Genomic DNA, 26,052 nt, shown 5'->3' with positions numbered 1-26,052 from the left:
TAAAGCTCTGAGTGGCATAGCAGCTGCTATGGATGGACGTGTCGCTTGCGCTTTTTACCATTACACGGTAAAAGAGTTGCATGATTAATTCCGCCTTCCTCTTTCCATCATCGGGGGACAGGACGTAGGCTTGGGTTCCAGCCCTATGTTGTGGATATACCACGGATTCCCACGAAGCGTTTCGCTTCCACATTTATATGGCGAACGGCTACAGAGTGGAATTCTCTGCCTGCTGGGTCATTTCCGGAACGCTATAACTTGGGCCTTTTCAAAGTGAGAGTGAATAGACATTATTTAGGTGTGCCATTGACTTACGTCAATGAGGTGTGCATATTTCATCGCCGACATTATCGTCACTTTCCATCAGGTGAGAAAGTGGTCAAATGCGCACTTTTTTATGAAAAAAAAAAATAGTCCTAAAGAAATAAAAGCAAAAACTTGCAAAATACTTAAAAGTCTAAACAAATATAATAAAGATGGTTCCTTGCTATGGCGATGACGGTGCTGGAAAAAGAAGAAAAATGGCGTTTCGCACAATTTGAACAAACACGCTTAGTATATAAAATATTTCTGGTTGGTTGTATTTGAAGTTCAAATTGGCTTAAAACTGGTATTCAAAATGGCATTATAGTTTTTGATCAACCAAAAAGTTTGTGTTTCCGGGAGTGTATACTCGTACATTCGTGTCAAAGGCCACAGTTCTAATAGAATGTCATAAAACGTTTGGTATTTGCATATCATTGATCCTTGAGCGCAAACCAAATATACTTATTTTTTTGCAATACTATAATAATGCTTGCTTTTGATTTTAAATATTTGTTGAAAATATTCCGTCTTAAGATACTGTTTTAGCCGATTTCAAAAACAGGAAGCCGTTCTCTATTCGACTGCATTTTTATCGTGTATTTTACGCGATTACTTCGTCATTTGTGAACTGATTTCAATCATAATTTTTTTGTAGCAACCCCTTTCCTACCTCACCTCACCTCAGTAGTGGCTCCATACAATTTGAAGAAAATCTTCCACCTATAAGAGGCCAAAGTAGGGGATGGATCCGGTTTATTGGATATCACTCGCTTTCCGTTAACCGATTTCAATAAAATTTGCAAATAGATGTGATTCCACAGACTTTAGAGGTCGATTTGTTATAAAGAACTTATGACGAATAACAATAATACTAATAATGACGTAGCACATTCACAATCACACCGACTCTCGAGATTTCAGGTCTTTCTTCACAGCGCCCCAACGCCAACGGTTCACAAAGGCTGCTGGTCGAATGCATGGATTATAATTGTGGATTAAACTTGCAGATTTGCAGTGCAGTGCAGAACCAAGATTTCACATTGGTAGAAGACTATATAACGGGTTTAAAGGCGCTGTTGTACTTAAAATCGGTAGAACCACATGGTTGGACCGGACAGTCGCCGCCCTTCTACAAGCACCAGAAAGGCAAGCCTGTACAGACACTGCGCGATGACAATGGCATGGTAATGTAAATTTTTTTATTTTACACATTAAGGAAGCGTTAGAAAAAATGGATGGATTAGATATGTGAGGAGAAAAGGAAAGATGCATACATACACGGACACCATGTAATGGGAAATAAGTAAGAGGAGGACGATGAACACAATTGTTATATTTTATATGAATTAATAAATTAATAATTTTGCATAAGAGACTAAAATCCACGTAAATGATAAGTAAAAATGTGTGGCAATGATATGGTGGACATTCGTACCATGCAACAATGGTGATACGATGTTGTTGAACTGCGTAGACCCAATATGACAATATACTTTTATAAACAAATAAATTACTACTACATATTCTGTAATCTGTGCTACTACTGACTATGGAATACTATGACACTTAATGTATATGTAGTCTAAAATTTATTCATGAATCATAATGTATTAATTATATTTTATTCATAAATATATTATGAATTAATATATTTATAATTTTTTTAACGCACACACTCAACGTAGCGCACTAGGAAACCCTGTATCGCGGGCGCCATAGACACACATAGACAACCACAAATTACACCCAAACTCACGAGAAAAATAAGAGTAAGCCATGCCTGGGACCTCTGCGTGGCTGTCCGGCATGGGAACCATTCGGCCACGGAGGCAGTCAAAAAAAATTAACATATAAAGTTAACACATACGTTGCTCCGATCCCAAAGTAAGTAATTACGTCGTTGTTAATCGGAAATAAATAGCAAACAACGACAGTGCCTACCATACACAACCAGTTCCGAGACAATACAAAAGTTAGTTCTACATTGAAATAGGGACCTCAGAGATAGCATGAAAACCGTTTTCCACTCGACCGCGAAGGTCGGCTAATTAATTTCAAAATTTATTTTAGGTACTACCGCATTTTGGGCCGTACAACAAAAAACGTGAACAGATCCTCCACTCGATGAGGCTGAAATCCGACCTGCTCGAAGACAATAAGGTCGACAGTTACTTGCCTAATGCAGTAAATAATATGCCAGTGCTGAAAATACGAGACGTGTTGGGAGCGGCGCTGCCCAGGATTGGTACTTACAAAAATTTGGACAATACTAAACAAGTCGTTGCTTTGATTGATGATGTGAGTGAGCAATTTAATTTTTTATAGATGTATGTTTTTAAATATTTGTATAATGGTTCCACTGTACAGCTACTTCTAATGAAAGGGATTAGACCAGATTCTAACACTGGCCTGATACAGTTCTCCGTCATCCAGGTTTCTTCACCATGTTCTTCTTCAATACATTGGTTTAAACTTTCACGATTTTCACACATTAATTGAATTTCAAAAATAGACAAGAAGAGAACTATAGAAGAGACTTAATCACATTCATATTACGAATATTGTTTAGTATTATTTTTGTTCATGTTTTTCTTTTTACTAACATAGTCACTAAGAAAACTGCTACTAACTAATTTATGGACACCATTGTCTGAATTAAAGACGAAATAAATAAATAAAATCGCGTAAAAATATATTTATTTTATTTACCTCGTTGTTTCGGACGTGTTACAACATCCATGGTCTCGAAGGGACCAACACGACCGATACGTCGAGGTAAATAAATGTATGTTCTTATTCACCATTAAAACAAATATTAGTTGCTAAACTAGACAGCGTCATAAGGCTAATTTGATTTGTATGATAAAGAATTGAATACTTTTGCAGGACCTGTGTATCAATTGCGGAAAGTGCTACATGGCATGCGCTGACTCTGGTTACCAGGCCATTCAGTGAGTATTGAATTTACAAAATGTAGTATAAGCAGTGAAGTTTAAACGTGTCAATAGTTAATTTTGACATCCTCTTTGCATAAAATTAACAAAATAAATAACACAAGCGGAACTACAGGCTGTGCTGTGGCGTCATAGAGCCACACGCTGTCTCTGCGCAGCTGTGTTTTCATCCACCACAGTCCCACTCACAGTACATTTATGAGAATGTAATTTATGTTAAAAGGAATAGTAATTTATTTATGAAAAATAGTGACAGACATAACATTAATACGAGGAATAGAAATAAACTAGCTTTTCTTGATAGTCGTCTTCACAAAGTCAAAAAATCATTTAAGGGGCAATGTATACGCTTCTATAACAAGATTCCGGTTGATATACAAAATTTGCCTTTCACGAGGTTTAAAAATATAGTGAAACAAAAACTTTATACTAAAGGTTATTATACAACTTCTGCGTACTTGGATGACAAAAATCCGTGGTAGTAACCCGTTTAGCTCATGGAGGTAGTCTCGATCTCTGATGTTTCAAATAAAAAATAAAGAAAATATTGTAAATGTTATTTACAAAGAGCAACCCTTAGAGTTTCTTGCTCATTCTTCTCAGGGGAATCTGCCTTACGAATGAGCGGTAGAGTTTAACCATTGTGACGATTTCAAGTGTAATAATACTTACCTATGACATAAAGATTATTTTGAATTTGAATTTTGAATTTGAACCATTTAAAAATATATACTGGGTTATTTCTAAAATACTTACAACCTTGCAGGACTATATATTACTAAAATCAGAAACAACAACTGTTGTTCCATGACTTTTTACAAAACATAATAAATTTACCAATGATCTTATAATTATCAAAAATACATTTTTAACTTTTTGTTGTATTATCTGACACTGTTTAGAGCAGTGCCTCTACCACGACTTTACTGTGACAGTTGTCGCTAGCGAGTAAATTACTTCACAATTCGCACGCCTCATGGAAGAATGGCATAAGTGGAGTTACGTCAAACTTGTTCATTGCTTCATTAGATACAGAAAAATATAACCCATATCCTCTCCAATTCTTGTAACTCTAGCGACTAATATTGTAGATACAATTACAGGAATTGGACAGGATGTGGGTTATATTTTTCTGTATGTATGGAGCAAATAAAATTTTTGACATAACTTCACTTATGCCATTCTTCCATGAGGGGATGCGAATTTTTTATTGCAAATAATACAGCGCCCTTAGCGGTCACAAGAGGAAACAACATTTCGTATATAAACGTTTTACTCGGTCGCTAGCGATAGCTGTCACTCATGGTAGAGGCCACTGTATTTGGTAGTAAGGTAAGTTCAAATGTGCAAATCGACGACTCCTACCCCGTCCTACACATAGTTATTACCGTTTAGAGCGATCTATTTAAATCTATTTATTTTTGTATGGTAATAAAATCTGATGAGTTATTCAAAGTCATGGAACAAAAGTTATTGTTTATGATGTTAGTAAATAGTCCTGCTAGGTTGTCAGAATTTAAAAAATAACCTATATATTTTTTTTACCAAAATCGTTACGGACACTGTGTGTATGAAGGACGTCGGACAGGTTAATTCACTATTTTCTGAAAGTTATTAACCGACTTCAACAAAAGGAGGAAGTTTTCAATTCGATTGTATTTTCTTTGTATGTGTTACGCGATAACTCGGCATTCGTGAACCGATTTCGATGCTTTTTTTGTGTTGGAAAGAGATTACCTCTGTATTGGTCCCATTTAAATATGAAGAAAATCCACCTCTAAGGGTGGCAAAATAGGCGCACTTTCCGGTAACCGATTTGAATAAAACTTGGCAAATAGATTCTACGATTTTTTTAGGTCGGTTATATAGTACTCTGTACTGAAGGTATAATATTGCTTTTTATCCCATAGATTCGATCCAGAAACGCACATCCCGCATGTAACCGAGGACTGTACAGGATGCACATTGTGCTTGTCTGTCTGTCCTATTATTGACTGCATATCGTAAGTAGCTTTTTAAATTGTATGTAAAGTTACCTTTGAACCAGGAAATAGTAGCGCTTTTTTCAACATCGATGTACACTCCGTTGAAGTTAATCTTTTTAACCGTCAAAAGGACGAGGTTCCTTTTATGTAAGTTGTTACGCGATAATTTGTTGTCGGCATTTGTGTACTGATTTTGATGATTTTTTTTTTGTTGGAAGAGGGAGGTACCTCAGTGTTGGTTCCATTCAAATTTGAAGAAAATATTCCATTTTTAAGCGTATCTGATTTCACGCACTTTCCGGTAACCGATTAAATCGGCAAAGTGATGTGATTCCACGAACTTTCGAGGCCGGTTCTTTTTCGTCCTCTTTATTAGGATTGTATTATTGCCTCTTTGTTTATTGCACTTGTAAATGGGCTTTACTTAGCATTAGTTTTTTTTAAGTACTGAATTCCTTTTACAGAATGGTGCCGAAGACAATACCTCACGTGATCAAGAGAGGGCTTCACCATGAAGTTCACCCGGTCACGCCGCTAGACACAGTTAGACTTTGTCAATAATTGTAATTCGTAGTATATTGTACAAATATATATTGAATAAAGGAATTGTAATATATTTTTTAATTATTGGAGGTAGACTGACGTTTACGAAATTTCACCTTCCGAAAAGTAAAGATTTGAAAGGCCTCACTTTGATCTTAAATTTATCCAACCTACATAAGAATCCAAAGAGTAAAGAATTGTACTCGTCGTCTAGGAAAACGCTTCGTGCGATTTCAAATACGAACCTTTGTTGTAATAATGCACACACTCATAGGCTCACAATAGGGAAACCCTGTATCGCAGGTGCCATGAACACACACAACCACAAATTACACCCAAACTCACGAGAGAAAAAAAGGAATGAATTAATGAAATATTCTTTATTGTACATTAAAAATTTAAATGACAACACAGAACAGTAATGTAAGTCCACAGAGTAAGATAATGTACAATAGCGCCCTTATTGCTAAGTAACAATTTCTTCCGGGCAACCTTAGGATATAAATTTAACAGTTGGAATGGGGGTGCAACCAAAGAATATTTTGTAATGAAAGTGGTTATAAATAAATACACTACTTATCAATAAAGTAAATATATAAACAATAATATTAAATACATACAATGCAATGTAAAAAATTAAAATAATAAAATACAATACAATAAATTCTCTCGTCCCGGGAATTGAACCTGAAACCTCTGCGTGGCAGTCCAGCATGGTAACCGCTCGGCCACGGAGGCAGTTATGATAAGCCACATGTGATCAATGTCAAAAGTGCATAATCCTATCAATGAAAAATGAATATGAAATTATGTATATGCGAAATATTATAACTAAAATTGGAGCATAAAAAAGTAATCGACTAATTTCGTTTATCGAATTTTTAAACCTCTCTCAAAAAGTTTCCCATGGCCTCGTTATACCAAGAGTGTAAATTATAGTCTATTACTTTCACTAGATTTGTGTCTTAGAGATAGTCTGTACTGTTTTAATCTGCGAAAAGTATACTTTTTGTATGTTTCTCTAGTGTAATTACACTGATTGTGTATTGGAGTTTTACAGCGTTAAACCAAATAAGGCGGCCCACAACGATGCATATTGTATCAAAATTACCTATATGTATGTTAACCAAGTAACTTCGGCAGATACATTGAATCCATGGCCAAAAATGCAGCTAAGAAGCTTGGCATCCTTTCCAAGGTGAGTCGATACTTCACACCGGGACAGTTGCTTTAGCTGTACCAAGCACAAGTCCGGTCGTGTAAGGAGTACTGCTGCCTCTTATGGGATGACACTGCTAAACACCAACTGGCCACCTTGGATTCAATAGACAAGCGAGAAGCAAAGATAATGAAGAATAGACAAGCAAGACAAGGCTTATAGGTGACTCGGAATTAGTAGAGGCGAAGCTGCAGAACCTTGAACACCGCCGTAGAGTAGCCAACTTATCGGTATTCTACAGGATATATCACGGAGAGTGTGCGATGGAATGTAACTTACTTAACTACTTACTTACTTACTTAATTAACTTAACTGTAATGATAGTTGTAAGAGGTAAAATAAATAAATAAATAAATTAATTAATAAAAGATCCAAATATCAAAATGTTTTTAATATTTTCTTAATAATACAGGAAACAAGGTAAAACACAAAGTATTTTTTGTAAACAAACATGACTACGCATCTTGCAGTAGCGCTTTGGTAATTATTAGTTCACTAATTGTGACTGTAAAAGTGGCTCGTGCGTGTGACGACAATGGCGTTGCAACTGCGCTTTTTATAACGCACACATTCATCGCCCCGCACTAGGGAAACTATGCAAAATTACGCATTATGCCAATGAAGCTTCACAATTGACATCATGCTAGACATTTTCGTTTAATTTCGTCGAGTATTACTTATTAGACAGTAACTGCCCCTGTGGCCGAACGGTTCCCATGCCGGACTGCCACGCAGAGGTCCCAGACTCGATTCCCGGGCCGGGAGAAATATTTGTATGGCCCACATTTATTTCTCTCGTGACTTTGGGTGTAATTTGTGGTTGTCTATGTGTGTGTCCATGGCACCTGCTACACATAGTTTCCCTGGTGCGGGGCTATGTTGAGTCTGTGCATTATTATTATCGTTATAATTGTTTCTGACGGATGTCGGACCGAGATCGAGAATAGAGCCCCAGAGCAGTCACTGCAGTGCTTCTATAAGCAGCTAATTTGAAGGCGCCCTAAGTATTATGTGAAAGGAAAACAAACATAATACAACATGACATTAAAACAACATTAAATATTCTTTTTACTAAAACTTACCAAACACAAATTTGTGTGATTTCATAGGATACAAAATACACATAAATTAGATACACTTTTTTTCAAATGCATAAAAAACATACTACAGGTTATGTTGTTAAGGGCTAATGTAGATTTTAAACGAAGTATGTAGCGCCGAGAGGCTAATTCATGCCCTATTATAAGAGTCATTGTGGACTAATATGCAGCGGCGAAGAGCTGTGTTGAGTAAATGTTCGCCAATACCAACAATTCTCATCTCAGTATGACATACTACTATGACCACCATTTCTGCACAATACTTATAGCATATTGTTATTTTGACATCTACATGCTGCTCAGTCAAAACAAAGATATGAAACTACCCGGGCGTAGATTTATAAAATGAACTTTGACTTCGTTTTTCGTATTTACAAAGCGAACATTGCCGTTTATTTTATTGAATATCATGTTGTTTGTACTAGCATGATATTAATACATTTATTGTGAATATACTCCACTAGTTTGTTGTTATATATCGATAAAGGTTGAATAAACACAAAGAATAATTCCTTCGAATCGGCTGGACTCGGAACCAGCGATCTCGCCATGCCGGGGCTATCGCTCTCCTAACCTTAAGTATTTCTTTGTAAGTGTTTGTTACAAATATCTATTTTTGTTTATTTAATTAAGCCACACTCAGAGTTTATCCGTGATTTCTTGCTTGTGAATAAATTACAAAACTTAGTGAAGCAAAGTTCATTTTGGAAATACAGAAAACTTGCTTAGCCGACTATTTTTGCTAGTCGAAAAGTTCGTTTCACAAATCTCAAACTGCCTTTCCACCAAAGATGTGCGAGGTTGCGAGGCGGTGCGAGGTTTCATTATGGAGTGTTTTCAGCTATGCGCAGGCGGTATGGTGTGGTAGGGTGAGCGGTGGCGATGTGTCAGTGTCAGTTAGTGTCATACTTTCAGTAGTTCTAGTTTTCTACACCGTTTTGCACACACACACGGTGAAATTACAGGCACATGGGACTTGTCAACTTATGTCTCAGGGTGACGGGCGCAATGGCACACACCGCCCTGCTACGTCGCACATATCTGGTGGAAAGGCAGCCTTAGACTCGGCGTAACGTGACACGGCGTTACAGAAACATTTCGTCCTTTATTAGTGAGCTGGGATTGGGAGTTCGAATATCGTTGTGCAGTTCGTCCATTCCGGCACTTGAAAATTGCCAAAAACGTGACCAGATGCTATCGGGATTCTCTTTCAAGGTTAATGCAGATATTGGCTTCGAACAATTATAATGTTTTTTAGTAACAACATAACGCGTTGGCTTAGCAGTGTCCTGTTCTTCTATAATATGTAGCTTCTTGCATAGGAAACATATAAATTCATGAGCTGTTTTTGTAACCTGATTTTGGTAAGGTCTTGCTTCTAATTCTTCCATTAAGTTTTCGTTTGAAATCTTCCCCAAAATTTTATGTTCAAGGTATTCGTCGTAAAGGTTGTCATCTTTCATTAGCTTGTTGATATAGTCGCTTAGTAATTTTGGCGTCGGGAAGTCTTGGAGGAGAATCGCCGATTTGTTATTAGGAAACCAATCCCTTGCTGAAATAGAACCAAAGTAGATAGGCACTACACCTGCGTGCAGCGCTTGCCAAAATTTTTCAGAAATATAATCCTCACAGATGGAGTTCTCTATTACTATCACAAACTTATAAAATCCGATGAATTTCAAAAGGTATTCGTTGTTAGACTGGACAGAGAGCGGCAGTTTCCTGTTGTTCAAACATTTGCCGTAGGAATCAATCTTCTGGAATTTCATTAACTCTATAACATATGCGTCTCTTTCTGTGGAACAATTGCAGTCTGACTGTATGTAAAGAATCGGAGCTATATTGCGTAGATAGGCAGTCTTTGCAGGTGTAGCAACATAATATTCGACACTTATTAAATAGTCTATTGTATGCAAGTATCGTAAAGGAAAAGGAACGTCACTATGCCGGCTAAAGGTTGCTGAGAAATTGAACAAGTTTAAAATTTTTTCGGTTATAATTTTATTTTCATTCATTGCAAATCTGTCCATAAGAGCCCATAAGTGTTTGTTAGGGTTTCGAGGTACCGGCAGATTATTGAAATTGAAGCGGCCGGTGGTGAATATGTACACTCCTCCTTCGTCGTTCGCGAGCCTATACGTAGAGCCGTAAAGTGCACAAGGCAGGGCAGTACCTTTACATCTGCAGTAAATGACTTCCTTAGTAAGCGGCGAAAATTCTTCAGTCCACCAAATTATTGACGGATTTTTATTATGCTTTATAATAAATATATCTTCCGATATTTGCCTGTCAGTTGTAGTGGTTATGGTAGTTCGTTTTTTATGGACGAATTTAGGGTACCAAACATTTGTAATAAAGGAGAGGAGCAATAACAAAAAAAGCACAATAAAGTAATCAGAACAATTGCGTCGCCATCGTTCTCGGGGGCCAGCACAGAAGCGAGACTCTCGTCTAGGTATGTTATTTTCAGGCTTTATTGCACTTGACAGAATTTTAAACATTTTAAAAATTTTTAATTTAACTTATAAAATTTAAATCAAGCCCAAACTGCCTGAAAAAATGACAAATGTAAGTTTGAAAATTAATTTTAATTCTCTGCACATACCTATCTGTAAGCATCCATTTTTATGGTTAGAACTAACCCGCAATCTCAAAGAAGGTTGAACTTGAAGATTGAAAGACTTGTTTAGGTCTTTTTGTACATTGTTACCAAGAACAATGAATTGAAAATGGAAATATTTTAATCTAGATGATGAGTTGAAACTGTCTCGTGGAAAACATTCATACGCGCCAAGTAAGTTCAATTATTCTATGTTTGGATGGAACAGGTAAATCTGGTATTATCATCTTTGTCAAAACGAATATATCCTGCTGTTGGCCATGGGTTTCTAAGGAAAAGGTTTAGGCCATAGTCCGGCCGTACCAGGATGTCACAACTTCACAAAAACCCGTCATCGACACATAGGTTTCATCGCGATGTTTTTCTTCACTATTAGCGAAAGATATTGCTACTAAGTATTCATAAAAGTACATACTTTATAGGAAATGAAACTATTTTTTCGGATTTAAATCGCGTATAAGTAAAGGGCCCGAAACGTCGGTTTGTTTGAAAAAACAAAACGCGATTTAAATCCGGAAAAATAGTTTCATTTCCTATGTGTAACAACCGCGAAAACCTAAGAACTCGATAAGTACATACTTTAGTAATGAAAGTTTTGTTGCCACAAGAATTTGAACCAATGTCTTTTTTGAGAAGCATCCGTTCCCCTACTAGGCTACCACCGATTATAAATTACTGATTGAGTATTAAGCTAATTCCACTATGTGGACCGTGATCCGGCTCACATGTAGAGTTGTGGGTTTAACTTAAAAAGCACCAACTTACCAAATGAAAAAGATTTTAAAATTTATATAAAAACTTCACGTTTTAGATTGAAAGAATTGAAAAAATATATTCAATTCGTCCTTTGTGTCAGGTGTGTTAAAATGTTGTAGACAATTTGTCTATAATAGCGTATATTGTCAAACATTTTAAAAGACAAAATAAAAATACAGTACTCTTCTCAATTTTTGACTATGATCATTGACATACCAACAAATGAACGTCGGGTCTAATCTTAGAGGATGGACAAAATGAAGGTCTAATACAAAAACCACGAAAAAAATGTCCGAAGTTAACCTATTCTAACGTAGTGACGTTAGCGAAATATGCAAAACTAAAACATTTAATTCAAATTGTAACGTCATCGCAGCATTGCCTAATTTTGCTTGCAACAATTTAAAGGTTCAAAAACATCATATTCAGCTTCTACTAGAAACTTAACAAAATGCTGCATATTTAGCTTCGACTGAGAATTACTTGAACACAAGAGTAATGGAGTAGTAGAAAAACCACGAAAAAAATGTCCCAAGTCAACCTATTTAAACGTAGTGACATGTAAAGGAATATGAAAAAGCTAAAACGTTGAATTTAAATTGTAATGTCATCGCAGTACTGTCTTATTACAAATCGGTTTTCGGAATTACAGGTATTTGAGTTTACGTTTAATTGGAATATCGGTACATTTCTTACAGTACACCATTGACTTACACTTATATGGACGTCGGGTCCGCGCTAAAATTGTGTCCGAACTTATAGGGCGTTAAAATCGTATACAGAGCGTTATTCACGCTTTAGTCTTCGTTTGTTCGACTGACAGCGAAGCAACCGTTACGCTTACGAATAATTTTGATGCTTTTTACAAAGACAAAATTAGCTTTTGTTTTGTAATCTTCAAAAATACATTTGACATTATGAAAATTCGTGCAAACGTTATTTCGCGCAAATGTATTTTCCGATTTCTAATAGGTAATCCCAAGCAGTAAAACGAGTACACTAATATTTTGTTAGTTATTGCTAACGTTTAATAAAAGAATCATTTTAAAAATAAGAATAAAATCAAAATCGCTTGTGGTTCGAACAATTGAAAATGACTAAGAAGTTTATACCTATAAGCTTCTTGAAACTGACGTAATGAGTCTCTTTCCATGATTTGCGCATGCAATGTGTAGAAAAAGGACAGTTAGCTATTTGATTATTTTGTGTGCTTTTGTAATTGATATTTACGATTCATTTATATATAAATTAAATACTACAAAACTGTACAAAATTACACTTTTAAATGAGAACTATGATAACACAATATATTTGTTTAGTGAAAATATGATACAAAATCCTTTTTTTACACTTTATTGCAGTAATTTTTACAAGTTATTATTATATGGTATTGCATGATTGACAACCGCGCTGTCAGTCGAACAAATGAAGACTGTTGCGCGATTGACGCTCTGTATGCGATTTTAACGCCCTATATGTGCGGACACTTTTTTGCGCGAAACCGGCGTCCATTTATTGGTAGGTCAATGCCTTTAAGCTAATTTTATTTAAGCAAAATTTAAAAAAGTTAATAGACTAGACACTACCTAAGATGATTTTATTTAACGTTGGCAACTTGTTAGACAACGACAGACCACTACTTCGAGCTATCTCACGTGACTCGGTTTATTACTTTAACTTAAAATAAACCTTAACATAACCCAATAAGGTGTAAATCTGTAATATTGGTATATCGAAGTGCGCGATCCAGTTTATGAAATATATAAATCCGTGCACTCAGCCAAACTGAAAGATGCATTATGCGATTGAAGCTTCATACTTCACATTGTCGTTTGATTTTGGTCTAGTATTATTTATTTGACAGTCATTCTTTCAGACGAATGTCGGACGGCGAACGCCTAACCTTGCCTAAAACTACATCACTGTGTTGTGAAGCAACTAAGGGATGGATATTATAAATATTCAAAATTAGAAATTTACTTTTCACATTACTGGTGATCGAATTTGGGCAGACCGCCGTCCTACCTATTGGTGATATTCGCATGGCACTTGATTGATGGGCAGATCTTGTATTTACGGGCAGGTTACGCAAATATACGTACTAGTAACTATGGCAAATATGACTTGATTTTTTTTCGGTTTCACACACAAAAAGCTTTACTTACCTTTTGTTCAAAAACAATACTTTACACCAGAAATGCGAGAGTACAAACGTATGTAGATAGGGTGGGTGTGATCTTGTAAACTAAATAGTGCCATAATATTCTTTATTCGCCATGTTGTGGTAATGGTAGTTTATTGGTAGGTCAATGACTATGATATTATAAGCATCTGGAAGGTTGCAGTAAGCCTTTTTCTACGTACCTATAACAATGATCATAAATACGTATACCTACAAGATCATCTGCAGTTAGCCATAATCACCGACAATTTTTTAAGAAATCTAATCAGATTCAATTTACGAAAAAAACCTTATAAAAACCCGCACTTAGGCAACATACATAGACAACCATAAATTACACCCAAACTCACCAGTAGTAGTAGGTTACTACTACTAAAACTAGCCTACATGAATTTGATTTTTGCCTCACTTGTGACAGTTCGTTTGATATGAAACTATCATTCTAAGCGTTATTATTCTAAGCGTTATTATTCTAAGTGTAAGCCATAATATTTCTCACAGTCCGGGTTTTTCCTCGCAAATATTTCCGCAGTGAAATATTAAAGTCCGCAGCAGTGGTCTCATTCAAATTTGAAGAAAATATTTCACCTCTAAAGGTAGCAAACTACAGAATGAATCTTTTTTCACGCACTTTTCGGTAAAAGATTTCAAGAAAACTTGACAAATAGATGTAATTCCACGAACTTTTGAGGTTGGTTTTTTTAGTACTCTGTACCGAGATTATTTATGGCTTTATTTTATTCAACGGATAATCTAAGGGCCATATTCCAGAACTCTACTCAATGCTCAAGTCAGAACTTGAGTATGATTTCAAGCACTAGAAATCATACTCAAGTCCTTGCCATTAGGATCGTATTTTCAGTGCTTGAAATCATACTTATGTCCTGACTTGAGCATTGAGCAGAGTTCTGGAATACGACCCTAAGTTGCGGTTGACAGCTCTCATTCCAATTGCTAAGAATAAAAAACGGCAGGAAACAAGAACGAGAAAGGCGCGTTTTTAAAAAAATAGTATTTTTAGATAATAACACTATAGATGTTACTATCCCACATTTTCTAGACCTGTAATGACAAATATGCCACCAAAAAATAAATAAATAAAATAAAAGCAAATAAAAATAATAAAAAAACGGAAGGACGATGTTCTACGATTTGGCCACATTGCCAAGTTTTGCAAAAACTCCGAAAAATGTTCAATTATGTTCAGAGAGTCACAGTTTAGATCACGCTAATGCTAAAAGCATTAACCACCGTGGAAACAATTAGGATAGACTTGCCCAATCAAAATACAGAAAATTCGTGATATTACAATAAAGGCACAGACAGTCTCATATTCGGAACTTCTTATTTATTAAAACTTCCCAACATTGAATACCAAAATGCCAATACAAAATCTTTTCATTTCAGATAAATTTATTAACCTTATAAAGTCTATAAAAACCGTCAAGAATGTTTTAAAAAGTAAAAAATCAGAAAATTTCTAAAAAAACAGTAGATTTTCGTTAAATAACAGTAGAACGTAGATTTCGACCAAAAACAGTAGATTTACTGAATTTGAATGGCTATTCACCTGATGGTGGCGTTTTAGTTAGATGACACGTAGATGAGACACGTTAGATGGCGCTGAAACTCATTTTTTTTGTCTGTCTGGCCGTGTGAGAACTGGCATTATCGTGCTGCAAGATGATACGGCGTTTACGGTTATTTTTACGGAGTTTGTCAATAACTTCCGGCAAACAAATGGTCGTGTACCAATCACTATTTCTCACTAATCACAGTACAACGATTCTCCAAAGCAACAGTAGCCACGTGTCCAGTTTTAGTAAAAAAAGAAGCAATCATCCGCTTAGAGGCACTTCGCACGCGCGCCACTTTGGTTGGTTTCGGCTCATCTTGAAAGACCCATACGCTCGATTGCTGCTTTGTTTTGCGATTGTAACTATAAATCCATGTTTCGTTACCTGTTTCTATGTCCCACACCAAATTTGACGCCCCTTCGTTGAAGCATGGCATTGCACCAAGTGACGCGATCCGTTTTTTGAGCCTCAGTCAAATTGTGTGGGATCCACAGAGAGCACAGCTTTTTCACACCCAAATGTTTGTGTAGTATTGATTGTATTTGACTCATGCCTATGCCTAAAGATACCTGAATCTCGTGGTATATCACATGCTTGTCTGTTTTGGTCATACGGCACACAGCATCGATGTTATTGTTATTCACAGTAGTGGTCAGGCGACCATCACGAAATTCGTCTCTGAGATTCACACGACCGCGTTTGAAATCTGCAAACCAGCTATAATGCATCTTGCATGGTGCTTCATCGCCAAAAGTAGTTTGAAGCCTAGCGTAGCTTCGCCGAGCTGTTAAATTACACTTAAAGTCGTAGAACATCATACTATGAAAATTTTTACGAGTTAAATCCATGGTGATGTAGACAACCAATTTCTAAAATGACGCCCCAATGTAAAAACAAGTGACAGTCAGATGAAACAAACTGTATTCTACATCCAAAGAGTTCCATTTCTAAATGTTGTAATTAGTTACTTTTTAAAAATTGTTTATGTAAGTGGCCAGTTCCGGAAACTTATAGTGCACCCTATGTACACTCCAGTGAAGATAGACTCAAGAACTGCGGACTTAGTTCCCTTAAAATATAATTGACTGAACTTAGCGTCCGTTTACCTACCAATAATCTTTATCATTGCTACGTACCTAAAACGAATTTATTGAATATCATGGTCTTTATTCTACCATAATATTCATCATCATAATTATACATCTCCATTAGTCTTCTAGAAGCTGTAAAGGTACCTACTTACCTGTAGAGCTAACATGACAGGGCACGCACGACTAGCGCGAGAACGACACAAAGCGCGAGATACTGCTATTCTCGCATAAAGGTCTCTCGCACAAGTCGCGCCCTGTCGTGGAAACCCCACTGGCGGAGTGAACTAGCTTTCATAAGCTTCTCACAGCTGGCGCATATTTGTAAGGTCTGTTGAATCGATTTCTAGTTCATTCTGTAACAGCTGTAGTCACGGTAAGGCAACAGACGTTAGTTCGAATCCAGTCTGATCAAAGAAATTTTTCTGTGTTTGTTCGATTTTTGTATCAATAAAAATACCAAATCCAAAATTTATTGGCCTGGCTGTACGGTTTTTTAAATCTTTGCTTTTTCATAGATTAAAAACAACGACTCACAACAATCACAAAGGATAGAAAAATCATCGAGTATATACATTGACTTACAATTATATGGACGTCGGGTCCGCGCTAAAAAGTGTCCGCACTTGTAAGGCGCTAAAATCGTATACAGAGCGCGACAGTCTTCATTTGTTCTACTGACAGCGCGATACTGCGATGAAATTATAATTTAAATTTCGAATAGGATGACTTGGGACATTTTTTTCGTGGTTTTTGTATTAGACCCGTCGTCCATTTATTTGTAAGTCAATGGTATATATAAATAGAGATGAAATGTCATTTAATTTGTTTAAAAACTATTCTGCCATATCATTACTGTGACAACTGCGCTCCGATTGGCTAGCCCGAGTTCGAAACAATTGACGGGTGTCGTCAATGGGTGTCGACAACTGTTTCACTTCAAAACGTCCAGTTAACTTGAGCTTTGCTATATTGGACGAAAATTGCAAAATTGCATACGGAATCACATTTTATTTGACAAAATGTGATTCCGTTTGTTTTGTAATTAGATGTTTCGCTGTTTTTCCCATAACACCGAATAGAACAGCTCGGCATTGTTAGAGATATTATCTTTATTACAACAAATACATAATATTAGGGGTTAAAGTATGAAATTGCCGTTTTATTGCAATAGGTTCTTTGAATTTTCATAGAATCTTCATGGTTTGAGGTTTTCGAATGAAACTTTTTTCAAATGGTTTCTGTGATTTTTTTTTTTTAATTTGAAACATTTGAATATCGACTTTCAATTGTTTTTGTTATTCAATTTAGACAAGAAAGATGGATACTGCGAAAATTCGAGTGATTTTTGAATACGAGTTCCGACGCGGAACTAACGCGGCAGAAACAGCCTGCAATATCAATGCTGCGTTTGGAGAGGGGTCTACTAATGAACGCAACGTGCGATTTTGGTTTAAACGCTTTCGTGATGGAAATTTCGACTTAAAGAACAAGCCACGAGGAAGACCGCCCACACAGGTGAATAACGATGAATTAAGAGAGATAGTGGAAGCCGATCCTAGTCAAACTGCCCAGGAATTAGCGGCATGGTTTAACGTTACCTTACCCACAATATTGACTCACTTGCGTCGAATCAATAAAATAAAAAAATACGAAAAATGGGTGCCTCATGATTTGACTGATCTGCAGAAAGAAACGCGTGTTGAAACTTGCGTTGCCTTGTTGAACCGGTACAAAAATGAAGGAATATTGGATCGAATTGTAACATGTGATGAAAAGTGGATTCTTTATGATAACCGGAAAAGAAAAATGCAATGGCTGACCCCAGGTCAAACTTACCAATAAAAAGGTAATGGTAACTGTTTGGTGGTCTCAGCATGGTGTTATTCACTATAGTTTTTTCCGATCTGGTCAAGCAATAACGGCAGATGTCTATTGTGCCGAACTCCGAACCATGTTGACAAAACTAGCAGTAAAACAGCCCCGACTCATGAATCGATCTTCACCATTATTGCTCCACGACAACGCGAGACCTCACACAGCACGAGAAACCATTTTGACCCTTCAGGAACTGCAGTTAGAAACCATTCGTCATCCTCCGTATTCACCAGACCTTGCTCCAACGGACTACCATTTTTTTCGTGATTTGGACAATTATCTACGTGACAAGAAGTTTTCTTCCCAGGAGGCAGTACAAAATGCTTTCACACACTTTGTGCAGTCTAGATCGTCGGAGTTCTATCGCAAAGGCATTAATAACCTTCCCATTAGATGGCAGCAATGTATAGATAATAATGGCAACTATTTTGATTAAATAAATTTGTTAAAAATTTAAAAAATAAACAATTTAGATTTTCAGTACAAATCGCCAATTTCATACTTTAGCCCCTATTATGTTTTGGAATATACGGAGACGTACACACAGGTCAGTAGCTGGCTTGTCTATATTTCAGTGCAAACGAGAGTTGATATTTATAAGAGCTGTATCTCTAATGTGGTACCAGGAATATATGGCCCTTATTTCGTCTCTATTTCTGGTTATATACTCGATGGAAAATATATGGATAGCGTGGCATAAACATAACCTATTAATTAGAAATTATGGTACTTCGGGAAACTGATGGGAACTTGACGTGAGAGTCAGAATGGAAGGTGTACCTTAACGTATTCTGCCAAATTTAGTATAAAAATAATGTACCACATTTGTATTATTTAGTGCCTGTGTTTTAAAAAATTGTACCTCCATTAGAACGATGTTATTGCAATATCAAAGGTACACCAGCCGTATTGACAGTCAATATGGCGTCAAGTTGTGAGAGTCTGTTAATATATTCTGACTCTCACAACTTGACGGTATGAATAAATTGCTCGAGTAACCCCACAATTTTTTTATAAAAGTCAACAAGGGAATGATAAAAAAATACGTTAATTTTTGTACTTTATTACTATAGCGACAAACAAACTTATACCTACATACATTATACAAGTCACGTCAGAAATGAGGTAATACTTTATATCGCTTTCATGTAAACAAATAACTTTAGCAACAAAAGGAAATTGAAATTGGAGGAAAAAATTAGTTCCCATAAAAATTTGGACAGGAAAATATAATTTTTACTCACTGTTTGTACTCATGAATGCGATTACCAACTGAAATCTACCTTGTATATATTGAATTTGTAAGACAAAACCCTAGAGTTAATTCAAAACGAAAGATTTTCCCTAAACGTATAAACATAGAATGTCTGTATTATAATGCCTGTATGTACGTGGTTAAGTAAATCGATAGAGATAAGCGGTTATTATTTCCCTTTCGTTTTAAATAGAGGCATAATACAAATAATATGCTCGAGCTACAGATGCTAAATACTAAAAGAAATAAGCGATCACAAGTACTCTACTTGCGTTCACTCCTATTGATTAAATCCCATGCACACACGGTCCGGTCGGGACGCCTTCTATACCAAGTCTTCGAGCGCATTCAATTACAAAGAACGCAAAACTCGAACAAGGGACCCCTACTGTCTGCGGAGTCCTTTATATTTCAAGTAACTAGAGTTGACTGTTTCCGTATTAACTTATGGAAACCTGGCTAAATTCTTGTCAAGTTCCGTATGATGCTTCTGGTATAACTTACCCATGGATTTACTGGATTTACCCTTTGTGTTAAAGCTGACCTCGGCAAAGGACAGTTGAAATGGCTTTCGTTAATAACGCGATGTGGCGCTGGTCCGTCGTTCATGCCATGCAGTTTCTCACACAGGAAACAAGTGAATTTCTCAATAATTAATGTTATATCAGTCTGATACGGCCTCGCTTTGATCTCATTTCTGAGATATTTATTTGTAATTATTCCTTTTGTTTTGTGCTCTAGATACTCCTCGTACATGTCATCATTTCGCATTAATTTATCAATGTGAGTGCTCAGTAACTTTGGCGACGGAAAGTCCTCGAGTAGTATTGCTGATTTTTTGTTTGGAAACCAGTCTCTTATAGAGGGTGAGCCAAAGTAGATAGGAACCACACCAACATGTATCGCTCGCCAGAACTTCTCAGTCACATAATCATTACAAACACTATTCTCTATTGCTATCACGAATTTGTACCTTGCAATGAATTTAAGTATATCTTCTGAATATAATTTCGACATGTAAAAGCTGTCACGTCTAAGATTAAGTGGTATCTCTTTGTTATTCAAGCAAGCCCCGAATGAGTCTATCGTTTGATATTTAATGAGTTCTTGAACATACAAATCCCGTTCAGTGGATGTTAAGCAGTGCGATTGTAGGTACAGAATTGGGGATATCTCCTTAAGGAAAGTGTTTTTCTTTACAATGTCAATGTAATATTTCTTGCTTGTTATATTGTCCAAAGACTGTATCCATTGCAAGGGAAACGGTACGTCACTGTATCTACTATACGTGCTTGAAAAATTAAATGATCTTATTGTTCTTTCGTCCATACATTCGACACAAAATGTCGGTGATTCGGTAAGAAACAAACCCCTAATTGCAATTGCTGGATGTGGTGGTACCAATGGAATATGCGGACTCCATGTGTGCGGATCGAATATATAAGCTACGTTCACATTTTGTTGAATTTCTTCGGAATATCTTGCGACGGTGCATTTTAATTTACCGCATACAGCTATGTAGTCCGCTGCTAGTTGGATATAGTGTTCGGTGCTGTGTTTGCTCCACAATATAACAGGGTATTCTGTGACATATCCGGCAGTATCATTATGGAAATCGGGAGCTATGTAATAGTAATAATCATTGCTGTTGGAGTTCCAAATGATTGCGCAAACACAAGCAAGTAAAATCCACCAAGTTTCGTCGCTTATTGTCCTTAGTACTGCTTTATACATTACTAAAAGTATTAAAGAAAACTATAAATAAGTATCTCCGAAAACTGTGGAATGATAAACTATGTGATAAACTTAGTGCTGTGCTTTTTAATAATGTATCTTCTCGAGATGAATTAAAAGCCAAAAAAAACTTCTTGTAACAAAAAAATATATAGTATACGAGTTATGTAAATTCGAAGGTGTGTGATTTTAAAATAGTTATAATAATTGTAATAATTGTAAGAAAGTGTTATTTTATGGAAATGTAATAAACATATATAATTGTCATACTGACATAAATATACCATTTAATTCAGAATGACAACATATTAGCTTTTTCATAATTTTTTCCCCCTTCGTTCCGTTTTTCCTTTTTTTCCATCCTCTAAGTTCCGTTTGGAACAGGCGAAGATCAAAGACCATTATTTACTGAAGAAGAAGAGAAACTAATGACTAGGCAGTAATTTCATAAGTTTCCTTTCACCAAAGACTAGAAGTAAAATTTTGCATCCTTCGAGACAGACTAAAGAATCGCATTCCAGAACTCTACTCAATGCTCATGTCAGGACTTGAGTGTGATTTCGACCACTAGAAATCATACTCAAGTCCTTGCCATTAGGGTCGTATTTCCAGTGCTTGAAATCATACTCAAGACCTGACTTGAGCATTGAGTGAGTTCTGGAATACGACTCATAGCTAGCTATATTCTGCTACTTCTTAAATATTCAACATAGACTTCAATATACAACAGGCGTTTACGCTGGTCGCCTTTTCTCTCAAAAGCCTTTATTTTTTTCCATATTATAAGCTCAAAACACAAGGAAAGATACTAACATATGAAGAGGCTGTATGGTGGAACCTTTGCCTACCAAATTATATGGATGAGTGAACATTTTGTTTTGTTTCTGGCACTTCGCGGTTTGCGTTTGTGCCACTGCAAAACGGGGAAACTTATTCACGGAAAACAATGGAAAGGAAAAATAATTTGTAAGAAAGGATCAGGAAAGTGCAATTAAGGTTAAATAGGAATACATAAATATAAAAATTGTGACAAACGTAATATATAGCTATATTTGTCAACATGTTTAAAAACACACCATTGGTTTCAGCCAACATATTTCTGGCTTCAGTTCTATAACCTCATAACAAAATAATATTTATTAGTATTTTTCCTTGTGGTGAAAAGGTGTCAAGAGCATGTTCCGACAATATGATCATAGGCCTATTCTTATATAATTAATTATTTTATTAAACGATTCATAATTTTTAACATTATTATAATTTTTTTTATCGCGTTGCGTTTGCACTTACGCTGTAAACGGGAAAAATTATACACGAAAAATAATAGAAAGGAAAAAAATAATAGTAAAGGAACAAGGTCGTGGGACTAAGGTAAAGTAGAAACTAATTACAAATATATTATCTATTTATACTTATATTTGTCATCATTATTTATGTATTTTTATTATATTGGTTATAAATATGATATTGGGTTTTTATGCTTTACTAAATATATGGCATCACGGTTCATTCGACTATAAGCCTCTTCGATATGCAGGGTGTAATTGTTAAGTGTGCCCTTCTGAGTACAAGGACTAACTAGACGAGAAATAAACTGAGTAAAAGGACATCAATAATTAAAAACAAATAAGACTCGAAATATCAAAAAATTTAACGTTAAACTCCCCCATACGATTAATATGACAATCGTACACTCATTCATATCTCGTTCTCATACAGTTATATACAAGAAGAGCAGAAGAAGAAATAAGAAGGATATTTATGAAAATCCCTGGAGGATTATGTTATAAGATAGTCTAAATAAAGTATGCAAAATCTATTAAAAATTATTATTAAGGCAATTAACATTGTTCTTTGTCTACAAAGTTTTACTATACGACCTATATTTTCTTCCAACTCTGTTAAGCCTCTTCGGAATGATTATAACAAACTAACTTTTGCTTTTAAGATAGTAGGATTAAAAGGTAATTTTTGATTTAATAAAATCAGCCGCTCTACGTAATATTTTTTTATTTTATACACAACATTTTTTGGATTGAACATTTTAACATAGGTTCAATAACAAACAGATTTGAGTCCCTATCATTTAGGTCACCGCTTTCCGTGCCTTTTCAAACATATAAATATAACACAGATATTGTAGATATTATTTTGATGAAATACCTACTCATTCGGTGACCGCAGCGATTAGCGATGGACAATTTAAACAGGAATTAAAAATTGCAATGTACAGGTATTTAAAAATTTAAACCTCTTTCCCTTTTTTGATAATAAAAGTCCATGGCGAATGCAATAATTAGGTCGATGTAGAATAATCCATATATGGCTCCGACAGTGTACGAACTTTGGAAGAACAAACTCATCATAGCTACGCATGTTAAGGCTAGTTCAATGACCACGTAGTACAGCTCGGCTTCCGCTTGTACCTGATCCACCACGTACAACAGCATAGTGTATAGTGACAGCATGAGTGTCGGCCCCGCGACAAAGCAATGGAAAATGTCCGGTGGCGTCACCACGTGCGGTATTATATTGAGGAGTAGTGCCACCGCCTAAAAGTAATAATCTACCTGTACTTTCTATCCACAATATTCTTTTTCGACTATGATATACAAAACATAAAGGTCAAGTCTCTAAAACAATAACAAGAGCATTATTTCTAATTTTAATTTTTATTACCTAATCATTTCTTAATAATGCATATGAGCGTTCTTTTATAACGTAATACAAATCTACGCCAAGAGCGATAATTAAATGAATGTAAAAAAGGCCATAGACTGCACTCGTGGTGGTGTGAAGCATGAATGCGGTGAGGAATGCGAGAGCGTTAGCCACAAGTTGCGTGGTTAGGTACAACTGTTCGGCTAGATCGTGTACTTGGTCCACAAGGTAGAGCACCACGAACATAGTGGATAGGATGAGCGTGGGTGCGACCGCCACGCAGTGGAACACTGATATGTTGCGCACTATGAACGGCAATATCATGAGAAGCAGTGCCACCGCCTAAAAGTAACAATACTTATGTAGCGTGCTATCTACTCCATCATTACCTATTTTTCCTACGTTTGCATAAGTTTTGCATCACTTGATAGAATGATTTCGTGGCTAATGTAATGCTATTTTTTCATAGCGAACATACACATAACTTTGCTTTAGTCTCAGGCTTTAGCTTATAACGAAATATTTAGAATAGTAAGTTTCCACCTATAATAAATAATGTAATTCAAATTTTGTTTCAGGATGTGGTTGTTAATGGTTGTGTGAACTTAATACTATGAATAAGAATAGCTTTATGCAGTTCTTTTATGGCTCCATTTCAAGGATCAGTGTTGGGTTTTGAGGTCGCTTTTCGCTCATTCTTTAAATGACAATTTTACCCGGCCTTCAACGTGATGTCAAATTTATATTAACGTAAACAAAATGAGAATGTACATATATTATACAATTATGTTAATTAGATAATGCCACTTTTATGTCGTACTTAATGTTACAATGGAAAGCTGCGATTTTATAGAAGTAAAAGGGAGAAGTAAATATTTGAAAAGGATATTCATGTAATAACTAATTAATAAACAATATTATTAATACAGTTAACAAATTGCTACCCGTTTAACAGGATATTTCTAAAATGTTTCTCTATACATCATCATTTTAAACGGTTCGTATATTATAATCCTCAGTCGATTTCCCTATAAATTTTAAAATTCTTTCTAGACGTAAGTACGTAATATAGGACACAAAAACCCAATTTACATTATCGCGAAATGGAAGGGAAGCTATTTTGTGTCTAGTTTGTACGTTACATAATTTTTTATTCCGTCTTAATACAAATTAAAAAACTGGGATTTGCAAGAGATTTTAATTTAAAAAACTATTCTAAAAAAATGCCGCCCCGTGTCGTGTCCGGGTGTACTACGAGAGTGCGAATGCCGGTTGCGCGATAATTTATTTGCGCGAATGGCCAGTTGCGCGAAAGCTTAAATGCGCGATAGTTCATTTGCGCGAATGGTCAGTTGCGTGAAAGTTCGAATGCGCGATAGTTCATTTGCAGGAATGACAATAGCACCAAGACAGATTTGACTCCCATGGCTGTAGGTTGTTGCAATTCTTTGCAATGCAAAGCTTTCATAATAAACTATATGTTTATTTTTGTAAAAGTTTGTTAGGGTGTATTTGCAACTATTAATGCCTTCCAGCTTTCGCAAATCTGTCTTCGTGCTATCGTCATTCGCGCAAATGAACTATCGCGTGTTCAAGCTTTCGCGCAACTGACCCTTCGCACAAATCAACTATCACGCATTTACGCTTTCGCGCAACTGACCATTCGCGCAAATGAACTATCGAGCATTTAAGCTTTCACGCAACCATCTTCGCACTATCGACATTCGCACTCACGTAGTACACCCATCGTGTCCGGCTCAAAAGTTCCCATTATACTGGCAGCATTGCCCCGCTAAACGGCAATGGACACTTGCCGAACCAACCACGATCCAGAGCGATGATCGCAGCCCCTGTTTCCGAGTCGGCGACCCAACTTTTTAAACAAGTCCCGAGCTTCCGAACCCCAGGGCCCCACCATCTCGACCGCGACCGGTACGAAGTCGTACATCGGCTCCAAGACAGAATATTTAGCATGTTGCGTCCCACAGAAGACAACGACATTTTCGCCAAGGAACCAACGTCAAACCGTCCGGCCTTTTACCGTCAATTCGACTCAGACCCGGGGGCTTGAGCACGCAATGGACATTAGCTGACACAATCGCCCGTCACTCAACATCATTTATGGCATGGTTGTGTGGTGTGGTGGCTGGGAAAACGACCCGCATATCTTTGGCAACTTAAGCCATGGTGTCCG

The 26,052-nt window shown here is 36.3% G+C and overlaps 2 protein-coding genes and 1 pseudogene across 2 annotated transcripts in view; 1 reads left to right on the top strand and 2 right to left on the bottom strand.

The window, feature by feature from the left end:
• LOC113233728 (dihydropyrimidine dehydrogenase [NADP(+)]) overlaps positions 1 to 5,859 on the top strand; it is a 30,950-nt gene extending 25,091 nt beyond the window's left edge. Inside the window, exons 18-22 of the mRNA XM_026468907.1 lie at positions 1,314 to 1,490; positions 2,377 to 2,604; positions 3,193 to 3,257; positions 5,171 to 5,263; positions 5,710 to 5,859. Of these exons, the coding sequence (XP_026324692.1) occupies positions 1,314 to 1,490; positions 2,377 to 2,604; positions 3,193 to 3,257; positions 5,171 to 5,263; positions 5,710 to 5,806 (660 nt within the window). The 3' untranslated portion in view covers positions 5,807 to 5,859. The remainder of the gene's footprint in view (positions 1 to 1,313; positions 1,491 to 2,376; positions 2,605 to 3,192; positions 3,258 to 5,170; positions 5,264 to 5,709) is intronic.
• Positions 5,860 to 7,810: 1,951 nt separating this feature from the next.
• On the bottom strand, positions 7,811 to 10,545 carry LOC113233809 (annotated as a pseudogene).
• Positions 10,546 to 19,400: 8,855 nt separating this feature from the next.
• LOC113233873 (alpha-(1,3)-fucosyltransferase 10-like) lies at positions 19,401 to 21,374 on the bottom strand. The gene has a single exon (XM_026469097.1). The coding sequence runs from the start codon at positions 21,195 to 21,197 to the stop codon at positions 19,923 to 19,925; it is 1,275 nt and encodes a 424-aa protein (XP_026324882.1). The 5' UTR covers positions 21,198 to 21,374; the 3' UTR covers positions 19,401 to 19,922.
• Positions 21,375 to 26,052: the final 4,678 nt, after the last annotated feature.

Source organism: Hyposmocoma kahamanoa, unplaced genomic scaffold, assembly GCF_003589595.1.
Source record: "Hyposmocoma kahamanoa isolate Upper Pololo Valley unplaced genomic scaffold, ASM358959v1 80, whole genome shotgun sequence".
Taxonomy (NCBI): Eukaryota; Metazoa; Arthropoda; class Insecta; order Lepidoptera; family Cosmopterigidae; genus Hyposmocoma; species Hyposmocoma kahamanoa.
The sequence above is the reverse complement of the archived record's forward strand: the minus strand, read 5'-3'. Positions and strand labels throughout refer to the sequence as shown.

What these genes read in the sequence shown, in the direction of transcription:
- LOC113233873 (XM_026469097.1), bottom strand. Translation starts at nt 21,197, where the DNA reads ATGTATAAAGCAGTACTAAGGACAATAAGCGACGAAACTTGGTGGATT.